Below are 16,474 nucleotides of genomic sequence, written 5' to 3'. Positions count from 1 at the left end.
TTTGGTGATGAATGGAGAAGGCTTGAATCAAAGTTTATCCTAACGTGAATGGTCTGGTAGGAGGTTTAACCAGCAATTTGTATTTCGTTCTTTGGGTTTAACTACGATTTGTAAGATTAATTGGAGGGATTTTGTGAATGCATAGTGTAAAGGTCTTCAAAAAGTGCCACAATCATTCATACGTTTTGGACTAATATCACAACAACCTTCTGCAGGACACTCCAAACAAGAAGAAGTAACAATGCATTTAAAAATGCCAAAATAATGCAGTGAGCAGCGATTTGTAGTCTTTGCAGGAAGTTCCTAAGCATGTTGTTACACCTGGTTGTTTTTGCCTCTGTGAGATTTTGTAATCATGTATTAAAAATGAATGCCCCCATTTCCCCGTCGCCCCGCTTCTGCTCTCTTCTCAGATCCAGACTTTGCGGACTTGGGAGTACCCCCACCTCTGCCCTGTAGGTATACTCCCTCTCTCTCTCTTTCTGCCTCAGTTTCTTCCAGTCTCTCTTTCTGTCTCACTTGTGTTTACATTCACTCCTTTTCTCAGAGCTCTAGTTGTCTCACTGAACCCTATTTATACCGTATTCCTTCTCGTGACACACATATTATGCTTTTTTTTTTAATGTGTGTGTATGTGTTCCATATTTGTGAGTCCATGTTTGTCTTCATGAACTGTACATGTGTGGATATGTGTTGCATGCGTGTGTTTGTGTGTGTGTTTATGCTTATGTGTGTGTTTCAGTCTGTCAGTATGACATGGTTGGTCCAGACGGTATCGTTGAGTCTCATCAGATCACCAGAGACGGGAAGGCTGGCGCCGCCGAGGCCGTCGACTGTAAATGGTACATCCGCGCTCCGCCGCGCTCCAAGGTGAGTGACATAAGCTACGCTCCCAGTCAACTGTAGATTCGATTTAAAGCCAAATTTTGAAATGTCACATGAAATAACGTGGAAATTCAAATGTGCTCCCATCAGTTGGATGGATGACAGCACAACGGAGTTACATCATCAGCCTGTTGTTCAGATGACAAATACCGTATGCCTTCATTACTATTGCTTGTTGAAATGTTCAGCTTCTACTGAGATTTTTTTTGTCCTATTAATTGGCCGTTTCCATTCAGTATTTCTTCAAACTTGCAGCCAGATCAGAGCTTGCATCAAGAAGCTTTGATATTGCATTTGTCTGCAGCTGTCAGCAGTATCCTGAGGCGAGTGTTTGTGGCTGCGGGGAGACCTGTTCCCCCCGCTAGGGTCAGACAGATAGGCAGAAGGGTTTACTCGGGGTCAGGCCCATTTTTTTAATCAGCGAGTTGTTGCCAAGAGGAATAGAGGGATGGAAGAAGAAGGAAAGAGATAGAAGGAGAGGGAAGGAGGAGGAGGGGGAAGTGCGGATAGACCGGTCAGACAGAGAGAGACAGGGCGCGTTAGTGCTGATGAAATAGTGTTGCCATGCAGTTTGACCCTGAGGCCTGCAACAGCCTATATTTGTTTTCTCCGCCAGTGTTTGATACGCAACCCTGCATGCATATACAAATACAGACGTGCATACACAATCATACACATGCACACCTTTGCTCCAATCCCTATTACACACTAGACGTGATTCCTTATCTACCAGAGGTACCTGTGCCGCATTAATGCTACGGGATTAAAAGTTTCCTGAGGGTAGAGCAGCAGTGCAGGAAAAGGCCACGTTTTACCAATGTTGCAACCACACATATGAGTCTATATGATCCTATACGCACATACAAAGTCCAGTCGAGGACTGTAGTAAATCTTCTGCTCAAATAGTGTTGGCCCTCCTCTGGGTGCAATAGCGAGGTTTGATTTAGTAGAATAAGGCCAAATTTCTACTTAGACTTGTATGGCTAGAACAGTTATTTCAAGGATAGGAAGTATTATGAGGTCTGCATTTTAGGGATTTTTTTTTTTTTTTTTTTTTTTTTTTAAAGGATTGGTTACATTTATAATATAGTCATTGTAAATGGTGAGGTTTAATAGACCTACGTTTTACATTACAATGGCTTTAGGATTGTCATAAAGCTGGTTTAACATTTTCATTCAGACATTTTAGCATATTTGAGAATGTATTTAAGATTCAGATTGGAAAACCCTTCTTTAATCATAATACTGACATTTCTTATTGAGAAAAATTACACATGAAAGAGTGACTTACTGTACAAAATGTCCAAATGTTAGTGGGATTAATTATTCTGAATCTGTGCCTTATTCAGAGTGAGATAAGGCAGCTCCAATTTCAGCCACTATTTGTTTCACTAAATCAGTGCTTTTTATAGTTCTTCCCTTTTTGTGGCCACCATAGAGACCTTTTTAGAGTTATGCTGTACACATTAGGAAAGCTAAATCGTGCTTCATCCCCGATGAAAATAGTGATTAGATTCATAGTATTTTTTCACACAGGTTTTTCATACTCAGCTGCAGGCTCTTGTACTATACACACACGATGTGACTGGCTGATAACATTGGTGTGACTGTGATTCATGGCCACGGCAGTTATTCTTATCTGGCATATTCTTCGGGTCGCATATTTTCTGCTAATGCCCTTGTTTCCCTTCAGAAGTGACCTTCGGATTCAGCTGCTTTAAATCCAAAGGCCACAGGAACTATTGGACTTCAAATCCACCTCCAGATTGTCTTTCAATCATTAGCAATCATGTGGAGCCATACAATAAGTGTTACATGGAAACTGGTATGAGGAGAGACCCTGGTTCTTATTGAAGGTTACGGATCGATTAAAAAAAAAAAGTTGCATTCATTTCTTAGTCCCACTAAGTGGAGTGCGTAAGTCACTTATGACATTGCAGGCACAGCACCAAAGAGGACCATAAGTCAGTTTTGTGTGCGTCACATGCACGTGTGTGTGTGTGTGTGTGTGTGTGTGTGTGTGTGTGTGTGTGTGTGTGTGTGTGTGTGTGTGTGTGTGTGTGTGTGTGTGTGTGTGTGTGTGTGGCTAAGGATGTGCATGAAAAAGCGACAGAGCAAGCGAGCCTGGCAGCATGATGGATTTTACTTGGTTTGAATGAATGTCATATTTCGCCCCACAGAAGTGCCTCAAAGGGCAAGTCGTGGGCCAAAGGCTGACAGTCATTGGCACTGATGGACAAGGCGGCAAATAACATTTTTACTACAAATCTATCTTCAGAGCCACACAGTCCCGAAATTCTCACCTGCGCTGCAACTGTTCACACTTTGTTCCACGTGAAATATATAAAACCTGCAGCATCTCTCTTTGTCTGCTTTGGTTCCTCACTCCCAGACTCACACACATGTATGCTCACATGTTACTGCAGTGGAGGTGCATAGACTGCCATCACCTCCATCCCCATTGCTGTGTATGTGCATGCATGAGGTTGCGATGAATGCAGGGGCAGTGCGTTCATTTCCCCATGCTGATACAGTGCTGCACTGTACCCAGTGTGCCAGAAACAGCAGAGATAATGACATCCTATACCGGAGGCTCTAATTAGACTGCACTGGAGCACTCCAGAGAGAAGGGAGAAGAAGGGGGTACAGAGGAGGAGGAAGAGCGTGAAAGGAGGGCATGAGGGAAGATATACTTAATAATGCATTTTATCGAAGAGCTTAATGTATGGGGACGCAGATGGCAGATGGCAGAGAGAGGGATGGCGTGGAAGGTGAGGGAAGGGGAGACTGACTGAAAGAAATACCTGCCAGTAAGCAGTGGATATCTATGTGTAGTTGCCAGAAGTGACAGTACTGCACCAAATTCAATGCCATGATGTTACAAAAAGTGACCTTTCAAATACATGTATGTACAATAATACCTAACTAAGGAGTTAATTTGGAAGGATAAAGAGACAATCAATGTTTCAATGACAAGAATTGGACACTAAATTTACAAAACTGTCAACCGGTGTCTGTTTTTCTCGTCACATTTTTTTTTACTGTTTGGACAGCTGACATAATTCTGCTGACAGCTGTTAGTGAAGTTTTGAGTAATATTTTCAGATACCTCATCATTTTTCCACACACCATTAGATTTTTTTTTTTTCCCACCACACCTGCCTGCATTGACTGACACCCTCTGCGTCCTTTCATGAAGATAATGGTCAAAATATGGACATTCATTCTGACTGTAATGAACAGCACGTGCTGTCAGAGGCACCTTTTAGCAACGGGGGAGAACATGTTCTTCCCCGGTCAGTGGTGGATTCTGCATCATTGTTGGGCACTGCAATCACTGAAGAGGCAGCCTATTTTCCTGCTGGAGCCAATCTCTGGCCTTACAAATTGGTGATTATATCTATCTGATCCATTGCTGTGATTTGGCTTTGTGATGCCATCTGCACTCGGATTTGTCTTCATCATCGGTCAGTTCGAGTTTGTCAAAAGGAGTCGCAGTGAAAACAGCATCAAAAGCTTTTACTACGTATTTTTTTATTTTTCCTGGTTTGCATTTGTCCCATAATGAGGCCCTCTTGTTTACCCACCAGTCAGTGCAAACAGTAACTGTGTCTGTCAGGCAGTGAATTTGTGTGCGACCGCAGATACTACAAAGAATTTCAGTTATGTTTCCAGGTGCAAAACTCACCAAGAGGCACATGAGAGAAATGGAGACAAAAATTCAGCCTGCGACACCAAAAAAAATATTTAGATATTTAAGTGAAAAGGTCCAAGACCGTAACGTGGTAATCTTTTACAGCACAAAAGAGCGTAGGTAGCATTTGTAGCGATTTTATTCCTCTCATTACATCTGAGTTGAGTCAGATAAGCCACATATGGTCTGAAATCACACAGCATGTAATACACTGCAATACGTTACAGTAGTGCATTTGCCAATGCTCAAAATGTCAGTTACAGCATGTTGATGTAAAACAGGCAACATGTTTACCATCACGGCTTAGCCTGTTAGCATGCTAATAAGCACTAAACACAAAGTACAGCTGAGGCTGGTGGGGCTGTCCTTAGTTTTTAAGTATTTGATCATTAACCCAAATCTCAGAACAACAAATGTCTGTACACAATTTATGCCAATCAATCCGGTAGATGTTAAAATATTTCACGTGATTAGTAAATCCATTCATGGTTAACTGAGTTATCCTCACGTGTAAACACAATTTTATGACGAGACATCAGTCTCTGGACGCAAAGTAAACAAAACCAGCCAACACCACCAACGTCATGCACCCAACCAGAAACGGTTATAGTGGTCACAATGGGGAGGATTATACTCTTTAATTACTGAACTTCATTTCTTTTATTATCCATTAGCATCCTACGCAAAAAAACGTAATGTTCATTTTATCAATAATGTTTTTGCATTTGCAATTAGTCTCCCCTGACTGAAATAAGTTTTATTGGTTACAGATGGCTGCATTTAATGCATTCTTTTAGCTGCGGGTGGCAAACTTCATGTCTAATGTGCCCGCTACTCGCTGACGATGGGATGACTGAGCCAAGAGTCCTAATTAACAGACTTATTGGTGCTTTTTCCAATTATTTGCCTCTTGAACTCTAAAAAAATGTTTACACAAATTTGGCTGAGAGCACCTAACCTTAACCTTGACCATAACCTTAACAATTCTACATTAAATTTGACATCTTGGCAATCTGTCATTTGGACTGGAGCCATCATCTACCCATTACAACTACTTTGGTGTTAGTGAAAGGGATTTCTGACAGTTTCCTTTAATCCTGTGCTTCCAGTGTTTTGAAAAACGGATCTTCGCAACATTGCTTCGCTACAATGTCAAGTGATGTTTCTCTCAGATCACTGTACCATCCACCCCGCTGAGAGACCAAATTTTAAGCACATATATTTTCAATCTCAAGCTGTCAATCATATTTAAAGGCACTGCACTGGAAATCTATGTAGCATCAATAAGACCACAACAGCTAAAGAAATGTCTTCAGAGCCTCTTACATCTTCCAGATCTACCTCCAGGGATTAAGACATTAATATCAATTCAAATCCATACATACTGAAGGACAGATTCATTTTAGGAAAGTCACATACTCCCCATGCGCTGCATATACTGCATTCATCTTCTCACTGTGAAGCCTGCATAGAAATTTAACAGCACTTCATTCCACTATTACATTATGGCAGAAAAGAATGCCCTGTTTCTGGTGACAAAGCCAATTCAGCCAACAGCGTGGCTGAATATGAAGATCTTTTATGAGATGGGAGATTTTTGACATCAATCCGAGACCTTAGGGGAACCGGCTAACTTGTTTTCCCTCTACGATCCATTTCACTTGTCATGTTGTTGAAGCCGAGTTGACATTGCAAGCTCCATTATGCTTATCCATCTGCAGCTTTCGTCTTTGGCCATTTAAAGCGGCACGTTTCGCTGTCACAGTTCGGGAGTGGTTCACTCATTGACCGTAATGATGGCGAGTGCCGTGCACAGTGAACCAGAACCGTCACTGTGATTGGGCGATCTCGGGCTGATGAATGAGTGACAGACAATGATGCAGAGGCAATCAGGAAGTGCAGAATAGCTACTGTGAAAAGTCAAGGTGGATAGCAAGGTGGATAATTTCCTTTAACTAGGGATTGTTAGGAAGATAAAATAGTGCATCGACTGTATATGTCACAGTTTACTTGATAATTATTTAAACATAAGGCAAGTCTGTCATACACTGAACATGTTTGAAATTCAAAGAACTTTTAGACCAGTGGAGTCCAAAGTAAGTTGGTGACATTTTCTTTCTTGAACATTCGAGTTTGGGTAAAATGTCCAAGGTCTCCTCAAAGTTGAACAAGGTTGTAGGTTTCGTGTAATGCTTTATCTCAACAGATATGGATAATGAGTCGATAGCTAATAGACTCTGTCTGTCTTTGAGTCCTCATTTGATATGCGTATATAATGACTTTGTACTAGCTGCAGTCTGTCAGTCTTATTTCATTACAGGGCTTCTATATCGAGCGCTGGGATAATGAGTAAGATGCACAGGCAATAATAGGAAGAAGCTGAAATCGTATTTGCTCACTCTTCTCTCCTTTGTTTTGTTCACTTGGTTCCTTTGTCATGTCCAAATGTTTCAGCATCCTTTAGTTTTCCTCTCTTGATATTTTTCTCCTTGTTTCTCTTCTCCTCTCTGCCTTCTTTCATTGGACAGATCTACCTGCGTTTTCTCGACTATGAGATGGCAAATTCCAACGAATGCAAGCGCAACTTTGTGGCCGTGTATGATGGTGGCAGGTGGGACTTTTTGACATCTTATTTTGATATACAGATCACTGTTACTGCACATTATTGTTTTAGGCCTTTTATGTGGTAAACATGACCATACATTTATAATCACAAGAAATCAGAGGTTTTGACTTAGTCCGAGTGTGTTCATCTCAGGTTAGTCTCACATGATCTACTCTGTATGGCAGTTAATCAGATTTCTCTTCCCTTTACTTCTGTGTCAGTTTCACAAATCACAACATATCATTGACAATTCCGAGTCCAGATGTAATTCAAATAGTTTTCGTGAGTTAAAGGGAACATGCTTATTGCTTGTCTTGATAAACTTTGGATGGAGAGATTGATACCACTCTCATGTCTATACGATAAATGTGGGCAGCCTAAAGACTGGAAACAGCATCCAGCTGATAAATAGTTTTGCACGTAATCAAAAAAAATTTCAACCTTAATTTTTTTTTTGTTTAGTTACTGAGCTTTACAGGTGCTGGTGGGTGGATTTTGTTACCTGTGGACAGAGCCAGGCTAGCTGCCCCCCCCCCTTTGTTTCCAGTCTTCTTCATAAGCTAAGCTAAGCTAACCAGCTGCAGGTTGTAGCTCCACATTTTGGACAGACATGAGAGTTGTATTGATCTTCTTATCTGACTCTGTGAGCCACTTTCTTCCCACACACTTATCACTGACAAGTCTCTTCGTATAAATAACTTACTTTTCATCTCACGATAATGACATATTAAAATCCAGAGTAAATAAGACAATATTTGATACACTGAGATAAGCATAGAATTGAATTATTATCTACAATAGCAGGCAAATATGAGCGCAACAGTCTAGCTTGTTATCTTGAGATATCCAGAATATTAAGTTGTGATCACGCGATAACAGGCCAGAAAAAATATGAGCCACCGTGGCTGCTCTGAGATTGTGTTCAACAATGTGGATCATTGAGATGCACAGCGAATGCCCGTGTTACATGATAATGAAATACACATTCTTATCTCTACCTGTCACGTCGCAGTTCGGTGGAAGACCTGAAGAGCAAGTTCTGCTCCACGGTGGCCAACGACATCATGCTGGTTTCCACGCTGGGAGTCATCCGGATGTGGGCAGACGAGGCCAGCCGCAAGAGTCGCTTCCGCATACTCTTCACAACCTACCACGAACGTAAGAGAGAGTCAGAAAACATTCATGCACATGCACTGCTCTATGCTGACGTTTACTGCAATATGACCTCTGTACAGAGGGAAAGCAATTAGCTTTATTCAACAGACCACTACTCCATGAAAACGACGCTGATGCCAAAGTAAAACAGGACATGACTTTAGTGGTAGCCATTAAAGGAAGATGGAGGTGCAGTGACCACATTTATGGCAAGTTATGTCACAAGCGCATCATAGGAAAGGTGCCGTCAGAGGTTTCCATTTAGTTTTATGACCATTTAAACAGCAGCAAGCAGAGAACCAAGGAGCAGGATTCCCATTATTGGGGAATGTTGCCTGTGGCTGATTGTGAATATGACAGTAAGGGTGGATTTGAGCTTTGCCACACTACCGCAGGTGGGGCATCTGCAGTAGCTCAGTCATTTTTGTGAAAAGGCAAAGAGATAAAGAGTGAGACAGAGCCTGAGCCAAAAGAATATCAGGATGAGCAACAGTATGTTTGCATCTACCCGTTTTCTTTGAGCCAAACACCTGGGAGAGATTAAAATGCATGCACACACGCACGCTCACACACACACACACACACGCATGCACGCACGCACGCACACACGCACGCACACACTTCCTCTTCCTCTTCCTCATTCACTGACGTCTCATTGATGAAGCTCGTAGTTTGACAGGGGGCTGCAGAGGGCATTCTTTGTACAAGTGATGTAAATGAAGAGGGTCTGAGGCTTCGTGAGCATACAGTATGTCAGTGTCAGTCAGCAAAGATACCAATTCAGTGCGCTAATAAACATTGCATTTGCATTTTCAGAACTTGAGGAGGATCTTTCTGTATGCGGAAGTTCTGCCAAAATATTCTCTATAAAATTATTCAAATACAAAAATAATATTACATTTTTTAACTTAAAAGTTTATAGTTCCAGTGGAATTTCAAAAGTATTCTGAATCATTGAGATTACGGCTATTAAGAGGAAATAACGATTTTGGACAAAGTCATTTACCAAAAATGGTGATTTAAAGATGAATAAACCTCAAAAGCGTGAAGTCTAATCTTTTGATGATCTTTTCAACCTGTCTGCGTCAGTTATAAGCGTTTATTTTAGCAATAAGATAGTCTCAGTGCCAATAGCTAGATCAGTATAGGCGACAACACTAGCAGCAGAGTTGTTTGTGTTGTGAAGTCCCTTTTGTAAGGCCTTTTCACCGAGCAGAGCCAGGATGTGCTGTTGCCGGGGCAACGCCTCTGCCTAAGTCACTCAGGCGATCCCCCAGCCAGACCTTAGCCTTTGGAGCAGCATCCACCAGAGTCTCAGCAGCACTGTATCAAGTCTGTCAACAGTGAATGCACAGATGTACCAGAGATCTGGAAAGCAGACGCAGCAGAAGAAGTAATTCAGTCCAGTCTGCGGTCTTTACTCACTTGTGCAGCGCCACTAGTTTCACTGTACTTCATTGGTGCCAGGAGAGTGATTCAATTATTGCAATATGCGTCATTTGTTGCTGTACAAACTATATTAAATGACTCGTGTACAACATGTAATAAGGTGAAACTCGTGTTCGGTACACCTGCTGTAGGTGTGCGTTAATAGTCCTGTACTAGATAGTTTTGACAAATATCGACCTGTGTGAACTTTCCCTTATCTGCACAAAACACAATTTTTTAAAATGTATTTCTAATTACAATTTAGGAAACCGAGTAGAAACAAATAACAATACAACATTTTGCAAGATCACTAAAAAGCAAATTATCTTAATGACTCACTTAAGTAAACAAGTTTCCACATGACATTTGTATGATCAAGTTCTAAAAGAAGAATCCACCCCAAACAACCCAGTGTAAGCCTAAAAGTACCCGTATTTAATGTTTAATGTACCTATTCAGGCATCTTTCATTCAGTCCTCATTTATTTGCATATGTTTTGTCTTTGTTGCATTGAAATATATTAATTAAATGTTCCCATCAAAGTTTTTCTTGACTTAACTGACTTGTTATGATTATTTATACTAAATACTATTCTAGTAAGAAGAGAAGTGGTTTCTTCTCCTCCAGTGTGAAGAGAAGAGTCCCTCTCACCAAACATTGGACTATGTCAGCAGACTTATAATTATAGTCTTAGTAGAGACACTGTGAAAAAAGCACAATGCTGTGATAATCCAAAGAGGATGCCAAAGTAAAGCAAAAAGTGCTCAGAGCAAAGAAGTCCAGTTGATATGAGAGAAAACATTTAAGGTGGTAATCGGAAAAGAGGTTCTACTGTACAATAAATGCACTGTGTCTTAAAAAAATACACAAAGTTATTTAATTAACATCCCGAGGTGAAAACAAGATGCTACTACAAGTGTGTGACTCTGTTCCATGTGCACACAGATGACTTTGCAGCTTAAAGGGCAGTTTTTACAAAAAGTGTTCCCGAGTCATAGCAGATCCTATAAGCTTTTACATATTTGTTTTGCATGCTGGTTCCCACTGGAGCCCGTGGCTCCAAGAGAACCATTCACAGCTGCTGACTCCCAGCAAGTTGCTCCAACAGGGAGTGAAAGGTTCCCAAACGCAAACATCTACCTTTATTATCTGTGCAGCATTCACACCCGCTGATACTACCGATCTTGTCCTGTTTCCAGCTTCGCACACACACTTGCCCCGTCCTGCAAGGCATAACTACAGTGTACAAATGGGAAGTAAAAGAAAGTGAAACCTATCTTTACCCAAGAAGCAATTATGTCTTCGTGATAAATGTGCTTGTGTGACATCTCAGCTGTCAGCATTGTTACGCCTCATCCGCAACCCGTCTGCAAGGTTGCAGATGGAAATTTGCTCTGGCTTCACTACACACATCACTTCGCGTTTCTTGTGAAGCTTCTCTACTGTATGCATGAAAGCATTTGAGACCAACACAGTATGCTAATGTCTGTTAGCATATGGATCTTTGTCTTGGATAAGATTATATCATCTGTATGCACTTGTTATCATGGTTGCTTTGCGATTAAGAAGAACGCTGTAGGGAAATTGTAGCATTGTAAAGCCACTTACGTAAGCAAGTACTAGAATGAATGGTTGGACGAACAGATGGTTTGCATCTGCACTCAACGATGTGTGATTTAGTTATTAGTTAACAGTAAATGAAACTTAGTTAACTTGCTAACAACGCTGAATTGTATGCCCAGTATTTTCGCATTAAAATCTACAGTATAGCTACTTTAACATATTACATTTCTGATTAACATGCTGAGGTCTAACAGGATTTTTACTAAGAATACAAAACAAACTGCAAGTGCTGACTAAAATACTATACAGATAAGATGAAAGCAAATATGTAAATCACTGTAACAGACCAAATTAAAGCAGACTCGACACTTGTATTAATAATTAGGGGGCTTCAAGTGCATTCATAAAAAGATGTGCCTTTATTCTGGATTCTAAAGTGGTGACAGATCTGACAGTGAGGGGTACACTGTTGAATAGTTTGAGAGCAACAATGAACTGGGTAGAGTTACTACAATTATTATCAACCATATTGTTAAAAAGATAGCTATTTATGTCAATAAATGAAAAAATATAGACTTAAAAAGTGTCTGAAGTCACAAAAAGTAACTTTATGGATGACAAACAAGAATCAGGTTGGCACTGACTAATATCCCAAATTAGAGCTTAGATTTCAGGTGTTGGCGTGAAAAAAAATCATTGCAAAAATATGTACAACAGACATATCATCTTTATCTCATGGAAATAGCACATCTACACTCCACAACCACACAAAATACAGAACTACAGTGGTTATTTGATTTAAAAAATATTCATGATAACCATGTGTTGCTTATAGCACTTCACTGCAGAAGCCTCTTTGCTGGTGCAGGCTGCTCTGCAGAGACACCCAGACTATTTTCATCAGCCACTCATTAAGGAGTTAATTTATGCTTCCGGCAGCGACTGTGAACGCGTCTGTGTGGGCAAAAGGGCACTTTTATTACAGAATGTCTTGAAATTAATTTTGCAGGAGATTAGTGCGGATCGCGCTCCTTATAACGTGTGCGCTCACCCTGTGGTAAACGGAGGAGGAAGGAGGGTTCAGTAGCAAAAGGAGAAGGACTGGGCTCCCTCTGGTGGCGGTTTACGAAAAGTAACTGTTACAGATTTGCCAGTAGATTGTACTGTATGACAAAAAGAAGGAGAAAAAAGAAACAGAGGTGGTGGTGGTGTGGGGGGGTGTAAGAACAGAAGTATTAGAACACACACACACACAGGGAGGCAATGTGAGTCAGGAAATTCTGGCAAAGGCCCAGGCAGGATGGGTTACAGAGGGAGATAGAGATAAGTCACTCTAATTTGGGGTGTTATTATTCACTTGGGATGAGAGCTGGGATGAAAACAGCCATACATCACTGTGGTAACACTGTCAAACAGTCCCCAGCTCTGCCATACCACTGGCAAGCAGCTTTAGCCCCAGTGCCAGAGTTGTGTGTGAGTGGGGAGAGAATGAGAGATAAAGAGAGACAATGAGAGACATGTGAGACACGAGGGACGGACGTTTCCAAACTAAACCGAGCCATCCATTACAAGTTGGACATGTTCACAGGTCAGTGTTGATGAGGACATTTTGGAACGCTCAAGAATTGAAGGTGATCTCAGAATTATTCTAACCGCCACAAAGACCGTGTGCATAGTGGGTAGTATTTATGCAAACGCGTAATAATTGCCATTGTTGAATGGAGTCTTTGTTCCGCTGTGATAGAATATGACTACATTCACACAAGTCTTACACTAAATTAGATTATTGGTATTATTATTCTCTGCTGCTGTATGTTATAGCTCTACACTGGTGCACTCGCTCTGTTGCTCACACTTGAGATGCAACTGCAATAATAACACAATAACATATCTTTATCTTAAAATAAAGTTAAATACACCCTCAAATATCAACAGTTTTATAAATCAGCTGTATTCCTAAATGAATTACAATAAAACATCTTCACCGCACTTGTATAACTCGGTTTGGGGCTCCAATTGAACAATGCCAAAAAAAACTATCCCATGGTGTGACTGTATTTCTGGGCTCCGCTATATGTTAGCTTTAGTTTAGCGTGCCAATGTTCTTCACTGTGATTGACAGCTGAAAGCAATGAATTGATCATTCAGCTGGATCATACATTAGAATGATTGGTTGTTAAGAGCAAGGGCACCTTGGCTTTAAATTATGTCCTGCTACAGCTACGTATATATGACAACAGAGCCTGTAACATTACCACACTGCTTTTACGACTATGTTCTCCTGATGGATGATTCTAACTCGGGGGTACCCAGCCTTTTTTTTTTTGAGAGAGATACTCTGAGAAAATAAAAGTGTCCGACACTGTAAAATTTATTCACATAGCTGAGCTCCATCAAACCATCTGAATAAGCTTATTTTATGCAAACAATAGCAAATAGTAACATACCCAACCAGTAACACACTACCAGTAGGTCGTGAGCTACCGGGTAGCTACTGGTTGGAGACCCCTGGTCTAACTCGTACTGTCGTCATAGGAAGGTACAGACGTAGGATGTCTCAGACAGGTCGCCCTGGGAGGGCAGGTGTTGCAATGGATTCTCGTGTTTTAGGACATGCTTATGTTTGTGGACGGGTTGTTGATTTTGTTGACAGACGTTTCCTCACCATGGACAAATAAACAGCATATGGCATAAACAGAAATGATTTGTTTTGGGTTTGTGTGCAGATAATTGTGAAATGTCATGGCAGTCTCCCCAGACACACACACACATATACAGGACACACATACGCATTACAAGAAATTCAATCATATCCACAAGTTGTCTCTGCAAATGTTTGAAGCGGAGAGTGAGGATGAAAATTCATGAAGAACAGATGGGTTGAGGGGAAACGGGTCTGATTTGAGTAATGCCCATCCAAATTTATTTCCTCAAAATCTGGCACACTGCTCAGCTCTACTTCAAATACTGGTTTGTACAGTAGCATATCCAAGCGTCCCTCAGATTTGCTGTTGTTAAGGATGGGAATTTCATGCAAAATTAGTTTTAACTTCTTGCTCAGCTCTTTCTTTGAGCAAAGAAAGCTAAATGTTTCAGTTAAGATAAAGCGGTACTACAGAAGATGGCTGTAATTTCTTCTCTTTTATGATAAGAAGCTCTTAGTGTGGTAACTGTGTGCTCTCTCCTTTTGCAGCTCCATGTGATGCAGATGCCTTCTTCTGTCATAGTAACATGTGCATAAACACAACACTGGTGTGTAATGGAATGCAGAACTGTGTCTACCCCTGGGATGAGAACCAATGTAAAGGTGAGATGCTACATTTAACCTCAGTCATTTGCTCCTGTGGCCCCTAATTTGCATGTTTTTAAACACTAGTTGCAGCATTTTACACTGAGAAACTATGAGTGTTTCAGCACCATGGACAGTGACAGAGAGAAACTGCTCCCAATAGCACCTTTTCCACTGCTGGTACCAATGAAATATTTTTTGGTTTTCAATCAGGCAAAAGTTGTGGATAGGACCTGGTACTATTTTTGGTATCACCTCTGGTGAGGATCGAAGTGAGCTGAGCCAATACTAAAAGATGATGTAAAAACACTGCAGACCACTGACAGGTCAGAGAGAATCTTCACAATCACTGTGTCACCGTTTGCATGCATAAACTTGTGAATCTTAACGAGCCAAGCTTCTATAGTGGCCACAATTGTTTTTGTTAAGTCACTGAACTACTCAGTAAATGTCCACAAAAACACACCATGGTCAAAAAAGGTGTTTGCGGTTTGTATCGCTTAGAAAATGACATCACAGCAGTTTAATATGCCGTTGCTATAGTGACAACATCACATCAGCTGTGAAAAACGAAATCCAGAGAAGGCACCTAGTACCAAATGCAAGTAGAGTTGAGCAGAGTAGAGCCGGTGCCGGCCGGCAGTGGAAAGGGGTGTTACTGAATGTAACAGTTACACAGTTTTACAGTTAAGTTTCTAGTGTGTAGTTAGTTGGCATTTAAGGCATTGATTAATCATTTGCTTTCAATCATCACTAACAGCATGAAACCATGCACCATTTAAATTATTGCATCTATAAAATGTGACAGCCTGCAGTGTAGCAGAAAGTGTTGTACATGCCATGAACACAACTTTTTTCTATTCCACTGAGCAAATTTTGAGGGTACATTCATAATTCAGACATGAATGTCTGAGTGGCTCGGGAAAAAATGTAGTTCATTGATACACAGTTGTGAAATTCTACTCTGATGCAAACTATGTCTGAAATCTTGATGTCGCTCACTTAAGAGTCATTTATTAAATAATGATAAACTAATTTATATGTAAGACCCTAAGAGTAAAACCCGAATAGGCACAAATTTGAATTCACCCTCATTTCGGTCCAGGCTAATGTCAGAGAACTGGACTCTTGTGGAAATGTCCTGCTATAATGTTGTTGTTGTTTTTTCTGTTCCTTGAAGGCATCCTTATTTGACCCTGTTTACTTGCCGTTACACAAAGAAGCTGCATTGTGTTCCCTGATTTTGAGATACTGCCAATTTATTTATTTCCTCCGAAGCTCAATCACTTATTTCACTCAGAATTTAAAGCCACTGGATCCATACATTGATCCCAAGTGTCTTGGTACTGGCAGCTCCATAATTTACTCCTCTGAATTGAGACTTTCTCTTTGCAACGTCTTAATGTTTGACGCCATTCCAGTAATTAGCTGAGATGTGTGCAATCAGGGAATAAGCAGTTTTTTTTCTCTGCGTTATATTGCTCATTAAAAGGTCCTTTGTTAATTGACCTTTCATGACCCATCAATGTATTCTAATACATAAGAAGAACTCTACTTTAACTCCCCTGAGCTAAATTGATGGCATCAATTAGGCAAATCCTGCATGACCTATTCCTCACTCAGACGATGATACCTTTCCACCCTACAGTTTGAGTTTGAAATTGTGCAGAACTCAGCAAGAAGAGGCCATGTTTCTCCGCCCGTTACTCTGTCTTCCTCCTAATCTCCGCTCTAGTAATGCATAGGGTCCACATTTGTCCTCATTAGTGGTAAAATGTCAAGTTTTATTCCTCCCTCCTTTACACGTCTGAATGTAACCATTTACTGTCACAGGAGCTCGGAGCGCTGCTAAACA

The 16,474-nt window shown here is 40.8% G+C and overlaps 1 protein-coding gene across 7 annotated transcripts in view; it reads left to right on the top strand.

The window, feature by feature from the left end:
• Positions 1 to 16,474, top strand: part of neto1l (neuropilin (NRP) and tolloid (TLL)-like 1, like) — a 69,387-nt gene that overhangs the window by 46,644 nt on the left and 6,269 nt on the right. For 5 of the 7 annotated variants that reach the window (XR_011178347.1, XM_069151623.1, XM_069151622.1 and 2 more), the window contains exons 5-9: positions 414 to 455; positions 743 to 870; positions 7,108 to 7,190; positions 8,197 to 8,342; positions 14,524 to 14,637. Coding sequence is in view for 6 of the 7 variants with exons in the window: in XM_069151623.1 (XP_069007724.1) it covers positions 414 to 455; positions 743 to 870; positions 7,108 to 7,190; positions 8,197 to 8,342; positions 14,524 to 14,637 (513 nt within the window). In the remaining variant the exon portion in view is untranslated. Of the gene's footprint in view, positions 1 to 413; positions 460 to 742; positions 871 to 7,107; positions 7,191 to 8,196; positions 8,343 to 14,523; positions 14,638 to 16,474 lie in introns of those variants that run through there. The other 2 variants (XM_069151624.1, XM_069151625.1) reach the window with 2 other exon arrangements.

This window comes from Embiotoca jacksoni, unplaced genomic scaffold (assembly GCF_022577435.1).
Source record: "Embiotoca jacksoni isolate LCO1_2020_lvr unplaced genomic scaffold, fEmbJac1.0.p SCAF_17, whole genome shotgun sequence".
NCBI lineage: Eukaryota > Metazoa > Chordata > Actinopteri > Embiotocidae > Embiotoca > Embiotoca jacksoni.
The sequence above is the reverse complement of the archived record's forward strand: the minus strand, read 5'-3'. Positions and strand labels throughout refer to the sequence as shown.